This window comes from Oncorhynchus nerka, linkage group LG1 (assembly GCF_034236695.1).
Source record: "Oncorhynchus nerka isolate Pitt River linkage group LG1, Oner_Uvic_2.0, whole genome shotgun sequence".
NCBI lineage: Eukaryota > Metazoa > Chordata > Actinopteri > Salmoniformes > Salmonidae > Oncorhynchus > Oncorhynchus nerka.
Window position 1 is genome coordinate 48,157,911 of NC_088396.1, and position 20,599 is coordinate 48,178,509.

The 20,599-nt window shown below is 46.7% G+C and overlaps 1 protein-coding gene across 10 annotated transcripts in view; it reads left to right on the plus strand.

Annotated features, from left to right (window-relative positions):
* The window catches only part of LOC115124084 (dedicator of cytokinesis protein 9-like), a 229,148-nt gene that overhangs the window by 147,276 nt on the left and 61,273 nt on the right, over positions 1-20,599 (plus strand). For all 10 annotated transcript variants that reach the window (XM_065019375.1, XM_065019381.1, XM_065019383.1 and 7 more), the window contains exons 26-32: positions 1,758-1,883; positions 1,989-2,060; positions 4,118-4,264; positions 4,354-4,437; positions 4,543-4,654; positions 15,064-15,242; positions 15,343-15,459. In XM_065019375.1, the coding sequence (XP_064875447.1) occupies positions 1,758-1,883; positions 1,989-2,060; positions 4,118-4,264; positions 4,354-4,437; positions 4,543-4,654; positions 15,064-15,242; positions 15,343-15,459 (837 nt within the window). The remainder of the gene's footprint in view (positions 1-1,757; positions 1,884-1,988; positions 2,061-4,117; positions 4,265-4,353; positions 4,438-4,542; positions 4,655-15,063; positions 15,243-15,342; positions 15,460-20,599) is intronic.

The window sequence follows — 20,599 nt, forward strand, 5'->3', positions numbered from 1 at the left end:
TGAATTTTTTAAATTTCACTTCACAAATTTTGACTATTTTGTGTATGTCCATTACATGAAGTCCAAATAAAAAATACATTTAAATTGCAGGTTGTAGTGCAACAAAATAGGACAAACGCCAAGGGGGATCAATACTTTTTCAAGGCACTGTAGGTCTTTCCTTGCAGCACTGGACCACACGACTGGACAATAATCAAGATTAGACCAAATTAGAGCCTACAGAACTTGCTTTTTGGAGTGTGGTGTCAAAAAAGCGGAGGATCTCTTTATTACGACCAGATCTCTCCCCATCTTTACAACCATTGAATCTATATGTTTTGACCATCACAGTTTACAATCTAAGGTAACACCAAGTAATTTAGTCTCCTCAACTTTGTCAACAGCCACACCATTCATTACCAGATTCAGCTGAGGTCTAGAACTTAAGGAATGATTTGTACTAAATGCAATGCTCTTAGTTTTAGAGATGTTCAGGACCAGTTTATTACTGGCCACCCATTCCAAAACAGACTGCAACTCTTTGTTAAGGGTTTCAGTGACTCCATTAGCTGTGGTTGCTGATGTGTATATGGTTGAATCATAAGCATACATGGACACACATGCGTTGTTTAATGCCAGTGGCAGGTCATTGGTAAAAATAGAAAAGAGTAGAGGGCCTAGAGAGCTGCCCTGCGGTACACCACACTTTACATGTTTGACATTAGAGAAGCTTCCATTAAATATAACCCTCTGAGTTCTATTAGATAGATAGCTCTGAATCCACGATATGGCAGAGGTTGAAAAGCAATAACACCATTTTTTTTACAGAAGGTTATGGTCAATAATATCAAAGGCTGCACTGAAATCTAATAGTACAGCGCCCACAATCTTCTTATTATGAATTTCTTTCAACCAATCATCAGTCATTTGTGTCAGTGCAGTACATGTTGAGTGCCCTTGTCAATAAGCATGCTGAAAGTCTGTTGTTCATTTGTTTACAGAGAAATAGCATTGTAATTGGTCAAACACCATTTTTTCCCAACAGTTTGCTAAGAGCTGGCAGCAAGGTGATAGGTCTGCTGTTAGAACCAGTAAAGGCCACTTTACCACTCTTGGGTAGCGGAATAATTTGGCTTCCTTCCAGGCCTGATGACAAAGACTTTCCTCTATGTTCAGATTGAATATATGACAGATAGGAGTGGCTATAGAGTCAGCTACCATCCTCAGTAGGAGTGGCTATAGAGTCAGCTACCATCCTCAGTAGCTTTTCATCGAAGTGCCAGGAGGTTTGTCATTATTGATCGATAACAATAATTTTTCCACCTCTCCCACACTAACTTTATAAAATTCTAACTTGCAATGCTTTTCTTTAATTATTTATTTTTTATCCATGAATACAATGGCTCACTGTTCGTTATTGGCATTTCCTGCCTAAGTTTGCCCACTTTGCCAATTAAATAATCATTAAAATAATTGGCAACATCAAATGGTTTTGTGATGAATAAGCCATCTGATTGGATGAAAGATGGAGTTGAACGTCTTTCTGCACATAATTCCACTTAAAGTACTCCAAAGTTTTTTTCCAACATTCTTTATATCATTGATCTTGTCTTCATAATACAGTTTATTCTTCTTTTTGTTGAGTTTAGTCACATAATTTCTCAATTTGCACTAAGTTAGCCAGGTAAGCATGGTACTGGTCCATTTGTCATAGGGCACAATTACCTACTGTGTAGTTGTAGAACATGATGTTGTTTTTTTCTCCCTTCCTGGTTCAGTATGTGTTTAAGACCGAGCCATACACATCCTCTACCACGAGAACAGTTCACGAGGAGCTGGCCAAAGCCATGACTGCAATTCTAAAGCCTTCCACAGACTTCCTCACCAGCAACAAATTGCTAAAGGTAATGAACAACACAGCAACAGGGTGAAGAAGGGTTTTCTGGACATTTACATCAAGTTTCATGTTTGCATTGATTTGTATTTGTTTCTGTATCTCTGTTTCGTAGTACTCGTGGTATTTCTTCGAAGCTTTAGTGAAGTCCATGGCACAGTACTTGATTGAGAGCAGTAAAGTGAGGGTAAGTCTGTTGTGACACTTGACTAAGCCAAGTCTTCATTTTTTTTCTATGATATAAATGTCAGCTTAACATTTTGAGCTCCTAACATGCGCAGCAATGTGGGCTGCCACAGTCCTCACACAGAATAAAGCACAGCCATGTCTCATAACTAACCGTCACTTCAATGCTATCCACAGCAGTCTCCCCTAACCAACCATAGCCCTGAGTTTCCTCCCTGGCATGGCCATGTATAATCAGGAAGCTGCTGTAGGAACCATTACTCTCCCTCAGGAGTGTGCCACACTGAACAGAGGAAACAGGGAGTTTCCATTAAGTGTTGCTCCCTCTACTGTGGTTCTGTGGTGGGTCACTGGGATGACCTCCCTCTAGGAATAGCTGTGGTGGAAACACAACCTGGGATGGCCTCTCTCAGGGAACAGCTGTGGTGGAAACACAACCTGGGATGGCCTCCCTCTAGGAACAGCTGTGGTGGAAACACAACCTGGGATGGCCTCCCTCTAGGAATAGCTGTGGTGGAAACACAACCTGGGATGGCCTCCCTCTAGGAATAGCTGTGGTGGAAACACAACCTGGGATGACCTCCCTCTAGGAATAGCTGTGGTGGAAACACAACCTGGGATGGCCTCCCTCTGGGAACAGCTGTGGTGGAAACACAACCTGGGATGGCCTCCCTCTAGGAATAGCTGTGGTGGAAACACAACCTGGGATGGCCTCCCTCTGGGAACAGCTGTGGTGGGGTCAGAAACACAACCTGGGATGGCCTCCCTCTGGGAACAGCTGTGGTGGAAACACAACCTGGGATGGCCTCTCTCTGGGAACAGCTGTGGTGGGGTCAGAAACAAAACCTGGGATGGCCTCCCTCTGGGAACAGCTGTGGTGGAAACACAACCTGGGATGGCCTCTCTCAGGGAATAGCTGTGGTGGAAACACAACCTGGGATGGCCTCCCTCTGGGAACAGCTGTGGTGGAAACACAACCTGGGATGGCCTCTCTCAGGGAATAGCTGTGGTGGGGTCAGAAACACAACCTGGGATGGCCTCTCTCAGGGAATAGCTGTGGTGGGGTCAGAAACACAACCTGGGATGGCCTCCCTCTGGGAATAGCTGTGGTGGAAACACAACCTGGGATGACCTCTCTCAGGGAACCGCTGTGGTGGGAACACAACCTGGGATGACCTCTCTCAGGGAATAGCTGTGGTGGAAACACAACCTGGGATGGCCTCCCTCTGGGAATAGCTGTGGTGGAAACACAACCTGGGATGGCCTCCCTCTGGGAACAGCTGTGGTGGAAACACAACCTGGGATGGCCTCCCTCTAGGAACAGCTGTGGTGGAAACACAACCTGGGATGGCCTCCCTCTGGGAATAGCTGTGGTGGAAACACAACCTGGGATGGCCTCCCTCTGGGAACAGCTGTGGTGGAAACACAACCTGGGATGGCCTCCCTCTAGGAACAGCTGTGGTGGAAACACAACCTGGGATGGCCTCCCTCTGGGAACAGCTGTGGTGGAAACACAACCTGGGATGGCCTCCCTCTAGGAACAGCTGTGGTGGAAACACAACCTGGGATGGCCTCTCTCAGGGAACAGCTGTGGTGGGGTCAGAAACAAAACAGCAATGTGTTGTTGGAAGTGTGTAGCTCCTCGAGGACCAAATTGAAGTGTTGCATAGTACTTTCATATGTTATCATCTGGGCACTTCTGGAATCCTAACGCAAAATCAATCTCACAGTAACAGCTGTGACAGTAACAACAGTATCAGCTGTGACAGTAACAACAGTATCAGCTGTGACAGTAACAACAGTATCAGCTGTGACAGTAACAACAGTATCAGCTGTGAGAGTAACAACAGTATCAGCTGTGACAGTAACAACAGTAACAACTCTGATAGTAACAACAGTGACAGTAACAGTGACAGTGACAGTAACAGCTGACAGTAACAACAGTAACAACTCTGACAGTAACAGCTCTGACAGTAACAGCTGTGACAGTAACAGCTCTGACAGTAACAGCGCTGACAGTAACAGCGCTGACAGTAACAACTTGTCTCTATTTCTCAGGTGTCCAGGAACCAGCGTTTCTCGGCCGGTTTCCACCACACGGTGGAGACCCTGGTCAACATGATGATGCCCCACATCACCCAGAAGTACAAGGACAACTTGGACGCAGCCCGCAACGCCAATCACAGCCTGGCTGTCTTCATCAAGGTCAGCTGGCGCCATCTGATTGGCTAGACGGGCACACATGGTCATCCTTGTACTCTACTGAAATAATCATTTTCTTCCTGTGTCCACAGCGCTGTTTGACCCTCATGGACAGAGGCTTTGTCTTCAAGCAGATCAACCACTACATCCACTGCTTTGTGCCTGGAGACCCCAGGGTAGTTCTCATGATGATATGATTATGTTGAGTTATTACAATACCATTCATATTTCCACCACTATACCTTAGGAGTAACACTTATGTACATATGTCTTGTTTTCAGACTCTGTTTGAGTTCAAGTTTGAGTTCCTGCGTGTCATATGCAACCACGAGCACTACATCCCCTTGAATCTGCCCATGCCTTTTGGAAATGGGAGGATACAGAGATTTCAAGGTGAGCAAAATACAATATACAGTATGAAGGTATACCAAGGCTGATTGGGATACATCTATTGTACTAACCTGAAACCACAATGCTTTTATACAGTAATATGATGTTGGGAAAGCTGTCTGCCAAAGTTGAAAGATCCTGTCCATTTTGTGTTCAATCAATCAAACAAATGTATTTATAAACCCCCTTTTACATCAGCCGATGTCACAGAGTGCTGTTCAGAAACCCACCCTAAAACCCCAAACAGCAAATAATGCAGATGTAGAAGCACAGTGGCTAGAAAAAACTCCCTAGAAAGGCAGGAACCTAGGAAGAAACCTAGAGAGGAACCTGGCTATGAGGGGTGGCCAGTCCTCTTCTGGCTGTGCCGGGTGTAGATTATAACAGAACATGGCCAAGATGTTCAAATGTTCATAGATGACCAGCAGGGTCAGATAACAATAATCACAGTGGCTGTAGTGTTCAGAGTGTTTTAAATTGCTTTTCCATGTCATCAAACTCAAGCACACTACCTACCGTGCATTCAGAAAGTATTCAGTCCCAGGTTGTCATTATGGGGTATTGTGTGTAGATTGCTGAGGAAATGTTTCATTTGATGCATTTCAGAATAAGACTGTAACAAAATGTGGAAAAGGTCAAGGGGTGTGAATTCTTTCCTATTGCACTACATTTACATTTACATTTAAGTCATTTAGCAGACGCTCTTATCCAGAGCGACTTACAAATTGGTGCATTCACCTTATGACATCCAGTGGAGCAGCCACTTCACAATAGTGCATCTAAATCTTTTAAGGGGGGGTGAGAAGGATTACTTTATCCTATCCTAGGTATTCCTTAAAGAGGTGGGGTTTCAGGTGTCTCCGGAAGGTGGTGATTGACTCCGCTGTCCTGGCGTCGTGAGGGAGTTTGTTCCACCATTGGGGGGCCAGAGCAGCGAACAGTTTTGACTGGGCTGAGCGGGAACTGTACTTCCTCAGTGGTAGGGAGGCGAGCAGGCCAGAGGTGGATGAACGCAGTGCCCTTGTTTGGGTGTAGGGCCTGATCAGAGCCTGGAGGTACTGAGGTGCCGTTCCCCTCACAGCTCCGTAGGCAAGCACCATGGTCTTGTAGCGGATGCGAGCTTCAACTGGAAGCCAGTGGAGAGAGCGGAGGAGCGGGGTGACGTGAGAGAACTTGGGAAGGTTGAACACCAGACGGGCTGCGGCGTTCTGGATGAGTTGTAGGGGTTTAATGGCACAGGCAGGGAGCCCAGCCAACAGCGAGTTGCAGTAATCCAGACGGGAGATGACAAGTGCCTGGATTAGGACCTGCGCCGCTTCCTGTGTGAGGCAGGGTCGTACTCTGCGGATGTTGTAGAGCATGAACCTACAGGAACGGGCCACCGCCTTGATGTTAGTTGAGAACGACAGGGTGTTGTCCAGGATCACGCCAAGGTTCTTAGCGCTCTGGGAGGAGGACACAGTGGAGTTGTCAACCGTGATGGCGAGATCATGGAACGGGCAGTCCTTCCCCGGGAGGAAGAGCAGCTTCGTCTTGCCGAGGTTCAGCTTGAGGTGGTGATCCGTCATCCACACTGATATGTCTGCCAGACATGCAGAGATGCGATTCGCCACCTGGTCATCAGAAGGGGGAAAGGAGAAGATTAATTGTGTGTCGTCTGCATAGCAATGATAGGAGAGACCATGTGAGGTTATGACAGAGCCAAGTGACTTGGTGTATAGCGAGAATAGGAGAGGGCCTAGAACAGAGCCCTGGGGACACCAGTGGTGAGCACGTGGTGAGGAGACGGATTCTCGCCACGCCACCTGGTAGGAGCGACCTGTCAGGTAGGACGCAATCAAGCGTGGGCCGCGCCGGAGATGCCCAACTCGGAGAGGGTGGAGAGGAGGATCTGATGGTTCACAGTATCGAAGGCAGCCGATAGGTCTAGAAGGATGAGAGCAGAGGAGAGAGAGTTAGCTTTAGCAGTGCGGAGCGCCTCCGTGATACAGAGAAGAGCAGTCTCAGTTGAATGACTAGTCTTGAAACCTGACTGATTTGGATCAAGAAGGTCATTCTGAGAGAGATAGCGGGAGAGCTGGCCAAGGACGGCACGTTCAAGGGTTTTGGAGAGAAAAGAAAGAAGGGATACTGGTCTGTAGTTGTTGACATCGGAGGGATCGAGTGTAGGTTTCTTCAGAAGGGGTGCAACTCTCGCTCTCTTGAAGACGGAAGGGACGTAGCCAGCGGTCAGGGATGAGTTGATGAGCGAGGTGAGGTAAGGGAGAAGGTCTCCGGAAATGGTCTGGAGAAGAGAGGAGGGGATAGGGTCAAGCGGGCAGGTTGTTGGGCGGCCGGCCGTCACAAGACGCGAGATTTCATCTGGAGAGAGAGGGGAGAAAGAGGTCAGAGCACAGGGTAGGGCAGTGTGAGCAGAACCAGCGGTGTCGTTTGACTTAGCAAACAAGGATCGGATGTCGTCAACCTTCTTTTCAAAATGGTTGACGAAGTCATCTGCAGAGAGAGAGGGGGGGGGGGAGGATTCAGGAGGGAGGAGAAGGTGGCAAAGAGCTTCCTAGGGTTAGAGGCAGATGCTTGGAATTTAGAGTGGTAGAAAGTGGCTTTAGCAGCAGCGACAGAAGAGGAAAATGTAGAGTGGAGGGAGTGAAAGGATGCCAGGTCCGCAGGGAGGCGAGTTTTCCCACATTTCCGCTCGGCTGCCCGGAGCCCTGTTCTGTGAGCTCGCAATGAGTCGTCGAGCCACGGAGCGGGAGGGGAGGACCGAGCCGGCCTGGAGGATAGGGGACATAGAGAGTCAAAGGATGCAGAAAAGGAGAGGAGGGTTGAGGAGGCAGAATCAGGAGATAGGTTGAAGGTTTGAGCAGATGATCCCCCAAAAGACCTAGGTTGCACTATTGTAAAGTGGGTTCCACTGGATGTCAGAGGGAAAGCACCAATTTGATGATAAGAGGAAATTACTTAAATGTAAAATGTAAATGAGAGAGTAGCGGGGAGAGAGAGCGAAGGTTGGGACGGCGCGATACCATCCGAGTAGGGGCAGTGTGGGAAGTGTTGGATGAGAGGGAAAAGGATACAAGGTAGTGGTCGGAGACTTGGAGGGGAGTTTCAATGAGGTTAGTGGAAGAACAGCATCTAGTAAAGATGAGGTTGAGCGTATTGCCTGCCTTGTGAGTAGGGGGAAGGTGAGAGGGAGAGGTCAAAAGAGGAGAGGAGTGGAAAGAAGGAGGCAGAGAGGAATGAGTCAAAGGTAGACGTGGGGAGGTTAAAGTCGCCCAGAACTGTGAGAGGTGAGCCGTCCTCAGGAAAGGAGCTTATCAAGGCATCAAGCTCATTGATGAACTCTCCGAGGAACCTGGAGGGCGATAAATGATAAGGATGTTAAGCTTGAAAGGGCTGGTAACTGTGACAGCATGGAATTCAAAGGATGCGATAGACAGATGGGTAAGGGGAGAAAGAGAGAATGACCACTTGGGAGAGATGAGGATCCCGGTGCCACCACCCCGCTGACCAGAAGCTCTCGGGGTGTGCGAGAACACGTGGGCGGACGAAGAGAGAGCAGTAGGAGTAGCAGTGTTATCTGTGGTGATCCATGTTTCCGTCAGTGCCAAGAAGTCGAGGGACTGGAGGGAGGCATAGGCTGAGATGAACTCTGCCTTGTTGGCCGCAGATCGGCAGTTCCAGAGGCTACCGGAGACCTGGAACTCCACGTGGGTCGTGCGCGCTGGGACCACCAGATTAGGGTGGCGCGGCCACGCGGTGTGGAGCGTTTGTATGGTCTGTGCAGAGAGGAGAGAACAGGGATAGACAGACACATAGTTGACAGGCTACAGAAGAGGCTACGCTAATGCAAAGGAGATTGGAATGACAAGTGGACTACACGTCTCGAATGTTCAGAAAGTTAAGCTTACGTAGCAAGAATCTTGTTGACTAAAATGATTCAAATGATACAGTACTGCTGAAGTAGGCTAGCTGGCAGTGGCTGCGTTGTTGACTTTGTAGGCTAGCTGGCAGTGGCTGCGTTGTTGATTCGGGGGCTAGCTGGCTAGCTAGCAGTGTTGATTACGTTACGTTGCGTTAAAAGAACGACAATAGCTGGCTAGGTAACCTAGAAAATCGCTCTAGACTACACAATTATCTTTGATACAGAGACGGCTATGTAGCTAGCTATGTAGCTAGCTACGATCAAACAAATCAAACCGTTGTACTGTAATGAAATGAAATGAAAATGTGATACTACCTGTGGAGCGAGGCGGAATGCGACCGGGTTGTTGAGTTCTAATCGGTAGACGTTGACTAGCTGTTGGCTAGCTAGCAGTGTCTCCTACGTTAAGGACGACACAAATAGCTGGCTAGCTAACCTCGGTAAATTAAGATAATCACTCTAAAAACTACACATTCTAAACTACACAATTATCTTGGATACGAAGACAGCAAAGACAACTATGTAGCTAGCTAACACTACACTAATCAAGTCGTTCAGTTGAGGGTAATAGTTTCTACAGTGCTGCTATTCTTATTGACTAAAATGATTAAAAATGATACAGTACTGCTGAAGTAGGCTAGCTGGCAGTGGCTGCGTTGTTGACTTTGTAGGCTAGCTGGCAGTGGCTGCGTTGTTGATTCAGGGGCTAGCTGGCTAGCTAGCAGTGTTGGTTACGTTACGTTGCGTTAAAAGAACGACAATAGCTGGCTAGGTAACCTAGAAAATCGCTCTAGACTACACAATTATCTACACAATTATCTTTGATACAGAGACGGCTATGTAGCTAGCTATGTAGACGGTGGGCGTTAGCTAGCTGGCTAGCTGCTGGGCAGATAGCAGTGAAGACTACGTTAGGACGACGAAATACGATAATTACGCAATTATCTTTGATACAAAGACGGCTATGTAGCTAGCTAAGAAGAAATTGCTAAGATTAGACAAATCAAACCGTTGTACTATAATGAAATGTAATGAAATGTAATGAAAAGTTATACTACCTGCAGACCGAAGTGCAGACCGAAGTGCGGATGCGACTGCTCGCTCCAACCCGGAAGTGATCCTATATGCACTATATGCTGTCAAAGTTCTGAAAAACCATGTTCTGAAAAAGTTCTGAAAAACCATGACCTATACTGTCCCGATAGACCTATACTGTCCTGATAGACCTATACTGTCCTGATAGACCTATACTGTCCCGATAGACCCCTACCTATACTGTCCTGATAGACCCCTACCTATACTGTCCTGATAGACCTATACTGTCCTGATAGACCCCTACCTATACTGTCCTAATAGACCTATACTGTCCTGATAGACCTATACTGTCCTGATAGACCCCTACCTATACTGTCCTGATAGACCTATACTGTCCTGATAGACCCCTACATATACTGTCCTGATAGACCCCTACCTATACTGTCCTGATAGACCCCTACCTATACTGTCCTGATAGACCTATACTGTCCTGATAGACCTATACTGTCCTGATAGACCCCTACCTATACTGTCCTGATAGACCCCTACATATACTGTCCTGATAGACCCCTACCTATACTGTCCTGATAGACCCCTACCTATACTGTCCTGATAGACCTATCCTGTCCTGATAGACCTATACTGTCCTGATAGACCCCTACCTATACTGTCCTGATAGACCCCTACCTATACTGTCCTGATAGACCCCTACCTATACTGTCCTGATAGACCTATACTGTCCTGATAGACCTATACTGTCCTGATAGACCCCTACCTATACTGTCCTGATAGACCCCTACCTATACTGTCCTGATAGACCTATACTGTCTTGATACCCCTACCTATACTGTCCTGATAGACTGTCCTGATAGACCTATACTGTCCTGATAGACATATACTGTCTTGATAGACCCCTACCTATACTGTCCTGATAGACCTATACTGTCTTGATAGACCCTTACCTATACTGTCCTGATAGACCTATACTGTCTTGATAGACCCCTACCTATACTGTCCTGATAGACCCTTACCTATACTGTCCTGATAGACCCCTACCTATACTGTCCTGATAGACCCCTACTGTCCTGATAGACCCCTACCTATACTGTCCTAGACCCCTACCTATATAGACCCCTACCTATACCTGACCCCTACCTATCCTGATAGACCTATACTGTCCTGATAGACCTATACTGTCCTGATAGACCTATACCTATACTGTCCTGATAGACCCCTACCTATACTGTCCTGATAGACCCCTACCTATACTGTCCTGATAGACCTATACTGTCTTGATATACCCCTACCTATACTGTCCTGATAGACCTATACTGTCTTGATAGACCCCTACCTATACTGTCCTGATAGACCTATACTGTCCTGATAGACCTATACTGTCTTGATAGACCCTTACCTATACTGTCCTGATAGACCTATACTGTCTTGATAGACCCCTACCTATACTGTCCTGATAGACCCTTACCTATACTGTCCTGATAGACCCCTACCTATACTGTCCTGATAGACCCCTACTGTCCTGATAGACCCCTACCTATACTGTCCTGATAGACCTATACTGTCTTGATATACCCCTACCTATACTGTCCTGATAGACCTATACTGTCTTGATAGACCCCTACCTATACTGTCCTGATAGACCTATACTGTCCTGATAGACCTATACTGTCTTGATAGACCCTTACCTATACTGTCCTGATAGACTATACTATGATGACCCTACCTATACTTGATAGACCCCTACCTATACTGTCCTATACTGTCCTGATAGACCCTTACCTATACTGTCCTGATAGACCCCTACCTATACTGTCCTGATAGACCCCTACTGTCCTGATAGACCCCTACCTATACTGTCCTGATAGACCCCTACCTATACTGTCCTGATAGACCTATACTGTCCTGATATACCTATACTGTCCTGATAGACCTATCCTGTCCTGATAGACCTATACTGTCCTGATAGACCCCTACATATACTGTCCTGATAGACCCCTACCTATACTGTCCTGATAGACCCCTACCTATACAGTCCTGATAGACCTATACTGTCCTGATAGACCTATACTGTCCTGATAGACCCCTACCTATACTGTCCTGATAGACCCCTACCTATACTGTCCTGATAGACCTATACTGTCTTGATATACCCCTACCTATACTGTCCTGATAGATATACTGTCCTGATAGATATACTGTCTTGATAGACCCCTACCTATACTGTCCTGATAGACCTATACTGTCCTGATAGACCTATACTGTCTTGATAGACCCTTACCTATACTGTCCTGATAGACCTATACTGTCTTGATAGACCCCTACCTATACTGTCCTGATAGACTGTCCTGATAGACCTATACTGTCCTGATAGACCCCTACCTATACTGTCCTGATAGACCCCTACTGTCCTGATAGACCCCTACCTATACTGTCCTGATAGACCCCTACCTATCCTGTCCTGATAGACCTATACTGTCCTGATAGACCTATACCTATACTGTCCTGATAGACCCCTACCTATACTGTCCTGACACTATATACTGTCCTGATAGACCCCCTACCTATACTGTCCTGATAGACCCCTACCTATACTGTCTTGATATACCTATACCCTACCTACCTATACTGTCCTGATAGACCTATACTGTCTTGATAGACCCCTACCTATACTGTCCTGATAGACCTATACTGTCCTGATAGACCTATACTGTCTTGATAGACCCTTACCTATACTGTCCTGATAGACCTATACTGTCTTGATAGACCCCTACCTATACTGTCCTGATAGACCCTTACCTATACTGTCCTGATAGACCCCTACCTATACTGTCCTGATAGACCTATACTGTCCTGATAGACCCCTACATATACTGTCCTGATAGACCCCTACCTATACTGTCCTGATAGACCTATACTGTCCTGATATACCTATACTGTCCTGATAGACCCCTACCTATCCTGTCCTGATAGACCTATACTGTCCTGATAGACCTATACTGTCCTGATAGACCTATACTGTCCTGATAGACCTATACCTATACTGTCCTGATAGACCCCTACCTATACTGTCCTGATAGACCCCTACCTATACTGTCCTGATTGACCCCTACCTATACTGTCCTGATAGACCTCTACCTATACTGTCCTGATAGACCAGTACCTATACTGTCCTGATAGACCCCTACCTATACTGTCCTGATAGACCCCTACCTATACTGTCCTGATTGACCCCTACCTATACTGTCCTGATAGACCCCTACCTATACTGTCCTGATAGACCTATACTGTCCTGATAGACCCCTACCTATACTGTCCTGATAGACCCCTACCTATACTGACCTGATAGACCCCTACCTATACTGTCCTGATAGACCTATACTGTCCTGATAGACCCCTACCTATACTGTTCTGATAGACCCCTACCTATACTGTCCTGATAGACCTATACTGTCCTGATAGACCCCTACCTATACTGTCCTGATAGACATATACTGTCCTTAAAGACCCCTACCTATACTGTCTTGATAGACCCCTACCTATACTGTCCTGATAGACCCCTACCTATACTGTCCTGATGGAACACTACCTATACTGACCTGATAGACCCCTACCTATACTGTCCTGATAGACCCCTACCTATACTGTCTTGATAGACCCCTACCTATACTGTCCTGATAGACCCTTACCTATACTGTCCTGATAGACCCCTACCTATACTGTCCTGATAGATCCCTACTGTCCTGATAGACCCTTACCTATACTGTCCTGATAGACCTATACTGTCTTGATAGACCCCTACCTATAATGTCCTGATAGACCTATACTGTCCTGATAGACATATACTGTCCTTAAAGATCCCTACCTATCAGGTGTGAGGGAGGGAGAGGGTGAGGGAGAGGGAGAATTGTTTGGGCCTCAAATAGTTCTTATTTCTTTGGAATGTGTGACTATAGCAGTAGGTTTGTCTCTGAGGCGTTGGAACCAGTCTATTTAAGGTCAAACGTCGGCTCTTTATTTATTTATTTATTTCACCTTTATTTAACCAGATAAGCAAGTTGAGAACAAGTTCTCATTTACAATTGCGACCTGGCCAAGATAAAGCAAAGCAGTTCGACACATACAACGACACAGAGTTACACATGGAGTAAAACAAACATACAGTCAATAATACAGTAAAAAAAAACAAGTCTATATACAATGTGAGCAAATTAGGTGAGAAGGGAGGTAAAGGCAAAAAAGGCCATGGTGGCAAATAAAATACAATATAGCAAGTAAAACACTGGAATGGTAGTTTTGCAATGGAAGAATGTGCAAAGTAGAAATAAAAATAATGGGGTGCAAAGGAGCAAAATAAATAAATAAATTAAATACAGTTGGGAAAGAGGTAGTTGTTTGGGCTAAATTATAGGTGGGCTATGTACAGGTGCAGTAATCTGTAAGATGCTCTGACAGTTGGTGCTTAAAGCTAGTGAGGGAGATAAGTGTTTCCAATTTAAGAGATTTTTGTAGTTCGTTCCAGTCATTGGCAGCAGAGAACTGGAAGGAGAGGCGGCCAAAGAAATAATTGGTTTTGGGGGTGACTAGAGAGATATACCTGCTGGAGCGTGTGCTACAGGTGGGAGATGCTATGGTGACCAGCGAGCTGAGATAAGGGGGGACTTTACCTAGCAGGGTCTTGTAGATGACATGGAGCCAGTGGGTTTGACGACGAGTATGAAGCGAGGTCCAGCCAACGAGAGCGTACAGGTCGCAATGGTGGGTAGTATATGGGGCTTTGGTGACAAAACGGATTGCACTGTGATAGACTCTGGCAAACATCAAATCAGTGCATCAGTTCAGACATCAGTTCAGTGCTTCAGTTCAAACATCAGTTCAGTGCTTCAGTTCAAACATCAGTTCAGTGCTTCAGTTCAAACATCAGTTCAGTACTTCAGTTCAAACATCAATTCAGTGCTTCAGTTCAGTGCTTCAGTTCAAACATCAGTTCAGTGCTTCAGTTCAAACATCAAATCAGTGCATCAGTTCAGACATCAGTTCAGTGCTTCAGTTCAAACATCAGTTCAGTGCTTCAGTTCAAACATCAGTTCAGTGCTTCAGTTCAAACATCAGTTCAGTGCTTCAGTTCAAACATCAGTTCAGTGCTTCAGTTCAAACATCAGTTCAGTACTTCAGTTCAAACATCAGTTCAGTGCTTCAGTTCAGTGCTTCAGTTCAAACATCAGTTCAGTGCTTCAGTTCAAACATCAGTTCAGTGCTTCAGTTCAAACATCAGTTCAGTGGTTCAGTTCAAACATCAGTTCAGTGCTTCAGTTCAAACATCAGCTCAGTGCTTCAGTTCAAACATCAGCTCAGTGCTGCGGTTGTGTTGTTGTTTACATCATAGCAGATTGTTCAGGTCGTCTTTCTAACGTCCGTCTCCTGTTTGTCCTCCGCCCAGACCTCCAGTTGGACTACTCGCTGACAGACGACTTCTGTAAGAACCACTTCCTGGTTGGGCTGCTGCTGCGGGAGGTGGGCGGGGCCTTGCAGGAGTTCCGGGAGATCCGTCAGGTATCCATCCACGTGCTCAAGAACCTGATGGTCAAGCACACCTTTGACGAGCGCTACACTTCCAAGGTAAGCAGCCCAGTAATCCCTGTCTCTTTCCTCTCTAGTCATGTAGAAATTCCTCGTAAGGGTGAAGGAAGTTGATTTAATCAGATGATCTCTATTTCAGAGCCAGCAGGCTAGGTTGGCCACCCTTTACCTGCCTCTGTTTGGTCTGCTCCAGGAGAACGTCCACAGGCTCAACGTGAAGGAAGTTTCCCCATTCACCATCAACTACTCCAACAATGTAAGGCTTCTATCTCGTGGCTGGCTACGACCACAACTCAAATCAACAACGTAAGGCTGCTAACTAGTAGCTGGCTACGACCACAACTCAAATCAACAATGTAAGGCTGCTAACTAGTAGCTGGCTACGACCACAACTCAAATCAACAACGTAAGGCTGCTAACTAGTAGCTGGCTACGACCACAACTCAAATCAACAATGTAAGGCTGCTAACTAGTGGCTGGCTACGACCACAACTCAAATCAACAATGTAAGGCTGCTAACTAGTGGCTGGCTACGACCACAACTCAAATCAACAATGTAAGGCTGCTAACTAGTGGCTGGCTACGACCACAACTCAAATCAACAGCGTAAGGCTGCTAACTAGTGGCTGGCTACGACCACAACTCAAATCAACAGCGTAAGGCTGCTAACTAGTAGCTGGCTACGACCACAACTCAAATCAACAACGTAAGGCTGCTAACTAGTGGCTGGCTACGACCACAACTCAAATCAACAGCGTAAGGCTGCTAACTACAAATCAAACTCAAATCAACATTTTATTTGTAACAGTAGCTGGTTAGCAGACCACAACTCAAATCAACAATGTAAGGCTGCTAACTAGTGGCTGCACGACCACAACTCAAATCAACAATGTAAGGCTGCTAACTAGTACTGGCTATATGAATGAGTGACCACAACTCAAATCAACAATGTAAGGCTTCTATGAGATGGCTGGCTAGACAAACTCAAACAAATGTAAGGCTGCTAGTGGCTAGTGGCTGACATAAGAATGCAACTCAAATCTAGCGTACAGGCTATACATATGCAGTGAGATGAATAATGACCACAACTCAAATCAACAGCGTAAGGCTGTTTAAAGTGGCTGTGATACGACCACAACTCAAATCCACAGCGTAAGGCTGCTAACTAGTGGCTGGCTACGACCACAACTCAAATCAACAGCGTAAGGCTGCTAACTAGTGACTGGCTACGACCACAACTCAAATCAACAGCGTAAGGCTGCTAACTAGTAGCTGGCTACGACCACAACTCAAATCAACAACGTAAGGCTGCTAACTAGTGGTGGTTACGACCACAACTCAAATCCACAGCGTAAGGCTGCTAACTAGTGGCTGGCTACGACCACAACTCAAATCAACAGCGTAAGGCTGCTAACTAGTAGCTGGCTTCCTGTTTACCACAACTCAAATCAACAACGTAAGGCTGCTAACTAGTGGCTGATGCTACGACCACAACTCAAATCAACAGAACAAGGCTGCTAACTAGTGGCTTGATGATCTTTACGCCCACAACTCAAATCAACATCGTAAGGCTGCTAACTAGTAGCTGGACGACCACAACTCAAATCAACAATGTAAGGCTGCTAACTAGTGGCTGGCTACGACCACAACTCAAATCAACAATGTAAGGCTGCTAACTAGTGGCTGGCGGTTGACCACAACTCAAATCAACAATGTAAGGCTTCTATCTCGTGGCTGGCTACGACCACAACTCAAATCCACAATGTAAGGCTGCTAACTAGTGGCTGGCTCGACCACAACTCAAATCAGCGTAAGGCTGCTAACTAGTGGCTGGCTACGACACCACAACTCAAATCAACAGCGTAAGGCTGCTAACTAGTGGCTGGCTACGACCACAACTCAAATCCACAGCGTGAGGCTGCTAACTAGTGGCTGGCTACGACCACAACTCAAATCAACAGCGTAAGGCTGCTAACTAGTGACTGGGACCACAACTCAAATCAACAGCGTAAGGCTGCTAACTAGTAGCTGGCCGACCACAACTCAAATCAACAACGTAAGGCTGCTAACTAGTCTGGCTACTGACCACAACTCAAATCAACAGCGTAAGGCTGCTAACTAGTGGCTGGCTCGTCCACAACTCAAATCAACAGCGTAAGGCTGTTAACTAGTGGCTGGTTACGACCACAACTCAAATCAACAGCGTGTCCCAAGGCTGCTAACTAGTGGCTGGCTCGACCACAACTCAAATCAACAGCTGTAAGGCTGCTAACTAGTGGCTGTCTGTTGGACCACAACTCAAATTACAGCGTAAGGCTGCTAACTAGTGGCTGGCTACGACCACAACTCAAATCAACAACGTAAGGCTGCTAACTAGTGGCTGGCTCGACCACAACTCAATCAACAGCGTAAGGCTGCTAACTAGTGGCGCTGGCTACGACCACAACTCAAATCAACAGCGTAAGGCTGCTAACTAGTGGCTGGCTACGACCACAACTCAAATCAACAGCAGGTTGCTAACTAGTGGCTGGCTCGACCCCACTAAAATCAACAGCGTAAGGCTGCTAATAGTGACTGGCTACAACCACAACTCAAATCAACAGCGTAAGGCTGCTAACTAGTAGCTGGCTCGACCACAACTCAAATCAACAACGTAAGGCTGCTAACTAGTGGCTGGCTAGTGACCACAACTCAAATCCACAGCGTAAGGCTGCTAACTAGTGGCTATTTGGACGACCACAACTCAAATCCACAGCGTAAGGCTGCTAACTAGTGGCTGGCTACGACCACAACTCAAATCAACAGCGTAAGGCTGCTAACTAGTGGCTGGCTCGACCACAACTCAAATCAACAGCGTAAGGCTGCTAACTAGTGGCTGGCTCGACCACAACTCAAATCAACAGCTTAAGGCTGCTAACTAGTGGCTGGCTACGACCACAACTCAGATCAACAGCGTAAGGCTGCTAACTAGTGGCTGGCTGACCACAACTAAAATCAACAGCGTAAGGCTGCTAACTAGTGGCTGGCTACGACCACAACTCAAATCAACAGCGTAAGGCTGCTAACTAGTGGCTGGCTACGACCACAACTCAAATCAACAGCGTAAGGCTGCTAACTAGTAGCTGGCTCGACCACAACTCAAATCCACAGCGTAAGGCTGCTAACTAGTGTTTGGCTCGACCACAACTCAAATCAACAGCGTAAGGCTGCTAACTAGTGACTGGCTACGACCACAACTCAAATCAACAGCGTAAGGCTGCTAACTAGTAGGAGCAACGACCACAACTCAAATCAACAGCGTAAGGCAGCTAACTAGTGGCTGGCTACGACCACAACTCAAATCAACAGCGTAAGGCTGCTAACTAGTAGCTGGCTACGACCACAACTCAAATCAACAGCGTAAGGCTGCTAACTAGTGGCTGGCTACGACCACAACTCAAATCAACAGCGTAAGGCTGCTAACTAGTGGCTGGCTACGACCATAACTCAAATCAACAGCGTAAGGCTGCTAACTAGTGGCTGGCTGCGACCACAACTCAAATCAACAGCGTAAGGCTGCTAACTAGTGGCTGGCTACGACCACAACTCAAATCAACAGCGTAAGGCTGCTAACTAGTGGCTGGCTACGACCACAACTCAAATCAACAGCGTAAGGCTGCTAACTAGTGGCTGGCTACGACCACAACTCAAATCAACAGCGTAAGGCTGCTAACTAGTAGCTGGCTACGACCACAACTCAAATCCACAGCGTAAGGCTGCTAACTAGTGGCTGGCTACGACCACAACTCAAATCAACAACGTAAGGCTGCTAACTAGTAGCTGGCTACGACCACAACTCAAATCAACAGCGTAAGGCTGCTAACTAGTGGCTGGCTACGACCACAACTCAAATCCACAGCGTAAGGCTGCTAACTAGTGGCTGGCTACGACCACAACTCAAATCAACAGCGTAAGGCTGCTAACTAGTGGCTGGCTACGACCACAACTCAAATCAACAGCGTAAGGCTGCTAACTAGTGGCTGGCTACGACCACAACTCAAATCAACAGCGTAAGGCTGCTAACTAGTGGCTGGCTACGACCACAACTCAAATCAACAGCGTAAGGCTGCTAACTAGTAGCTGGCTACGACCACAACTCAAATCAACAGCGTAAGGCTGCTAACTAGTGGCTGGCTACGACCACAACTCAAATCAACAGCGTAAGGCTGCTAACTAGTAGCTGGCTACGACCACAACTCAAATCAACAGCGTAAGGCTGCTAACTAGTGGCTGGCTACGACCACAACTCAAATCAACAGCGTAAGGCTGCTAACTAGTGACTGGCTACAACCACAACTCAAATCAACAGCGTAAGGCTGCTAACTAGTAGCTGGCTACGACCACAACTCAAATCAACAGCGTAAGGCTGCTAACTAGTGGCTGGCTCGACCACAACTCAAATCAACAGCGTAAGGCTGCTAACTAGTGGCTGGCTACGACCACAACTCAAATCAACAGCGTAAGGCTGCTAACTAGTGGCTGGCTACGACCACAACTCAAATCAACAGCGTAAGGCTGCTAACTAGTGGCTGGCTACGACCACAACTCAAATCAACAGCGTAAGGCTGCTAACTAGTGGCTGGCTACGACCACAACTCAAATCAACAGCGTAAGGCTGCTAACTAGTGGCTGGCTACGACCACAACTCAAATCAACAGCGTAAGGCTGCTAACTAGTGGCTGGCTACGACCACAACTCAAATCAACAGCGTAAGGCTGCTAACTAGTGGCTGGCTACGACCACAACTCAAATCAACAGCGTAAGGCTGCTAACTAGTAGCTGGCTACGACCACAACTCAAATCAACAGCGTAAGGCTGCTAACTAGTGGCTGGCTACGACCACAACTCAAATCAACAGCGTAAGGCTGCTAACTAGTGGCTGGCTACGACCACAACTCAAATCAACAGCGTAAGGCTGCTAACTAGTAGCTGGCTCGACCACAACTCAAATCAACAGCGTAAGGCTGCTAACTAGTGGCTGGCTACGACCACAACTCAAATCAACAGCGTAAGGCTGCTAACTAGTAGCTGGCTACGACCACAACTCAAATCAACAGCGCTAAGGCTGCTAACTAGTAGCTGGCTAACTTGACCACAACTCAAATCAACAGCGTAAGGCTGCTATGTACAGTGGCTGGCTATGACCACAACTCAAATCAACAGCGTAAGGCTGCTAACTAGTGGCTGGCTACGACCACAACTCAAATCAACAGCGTAAGGCTGCTAACTAGTAGCTGGCTACGAACAACTCAAATCAACAGCGTAAGGCTGCTAACTAGTGGCTGGCTACGACCACAACTCAAATCAACAGCGTAAGGCTGCTAACTAGTGGCTGGCTACGACCACAACTCAAATCA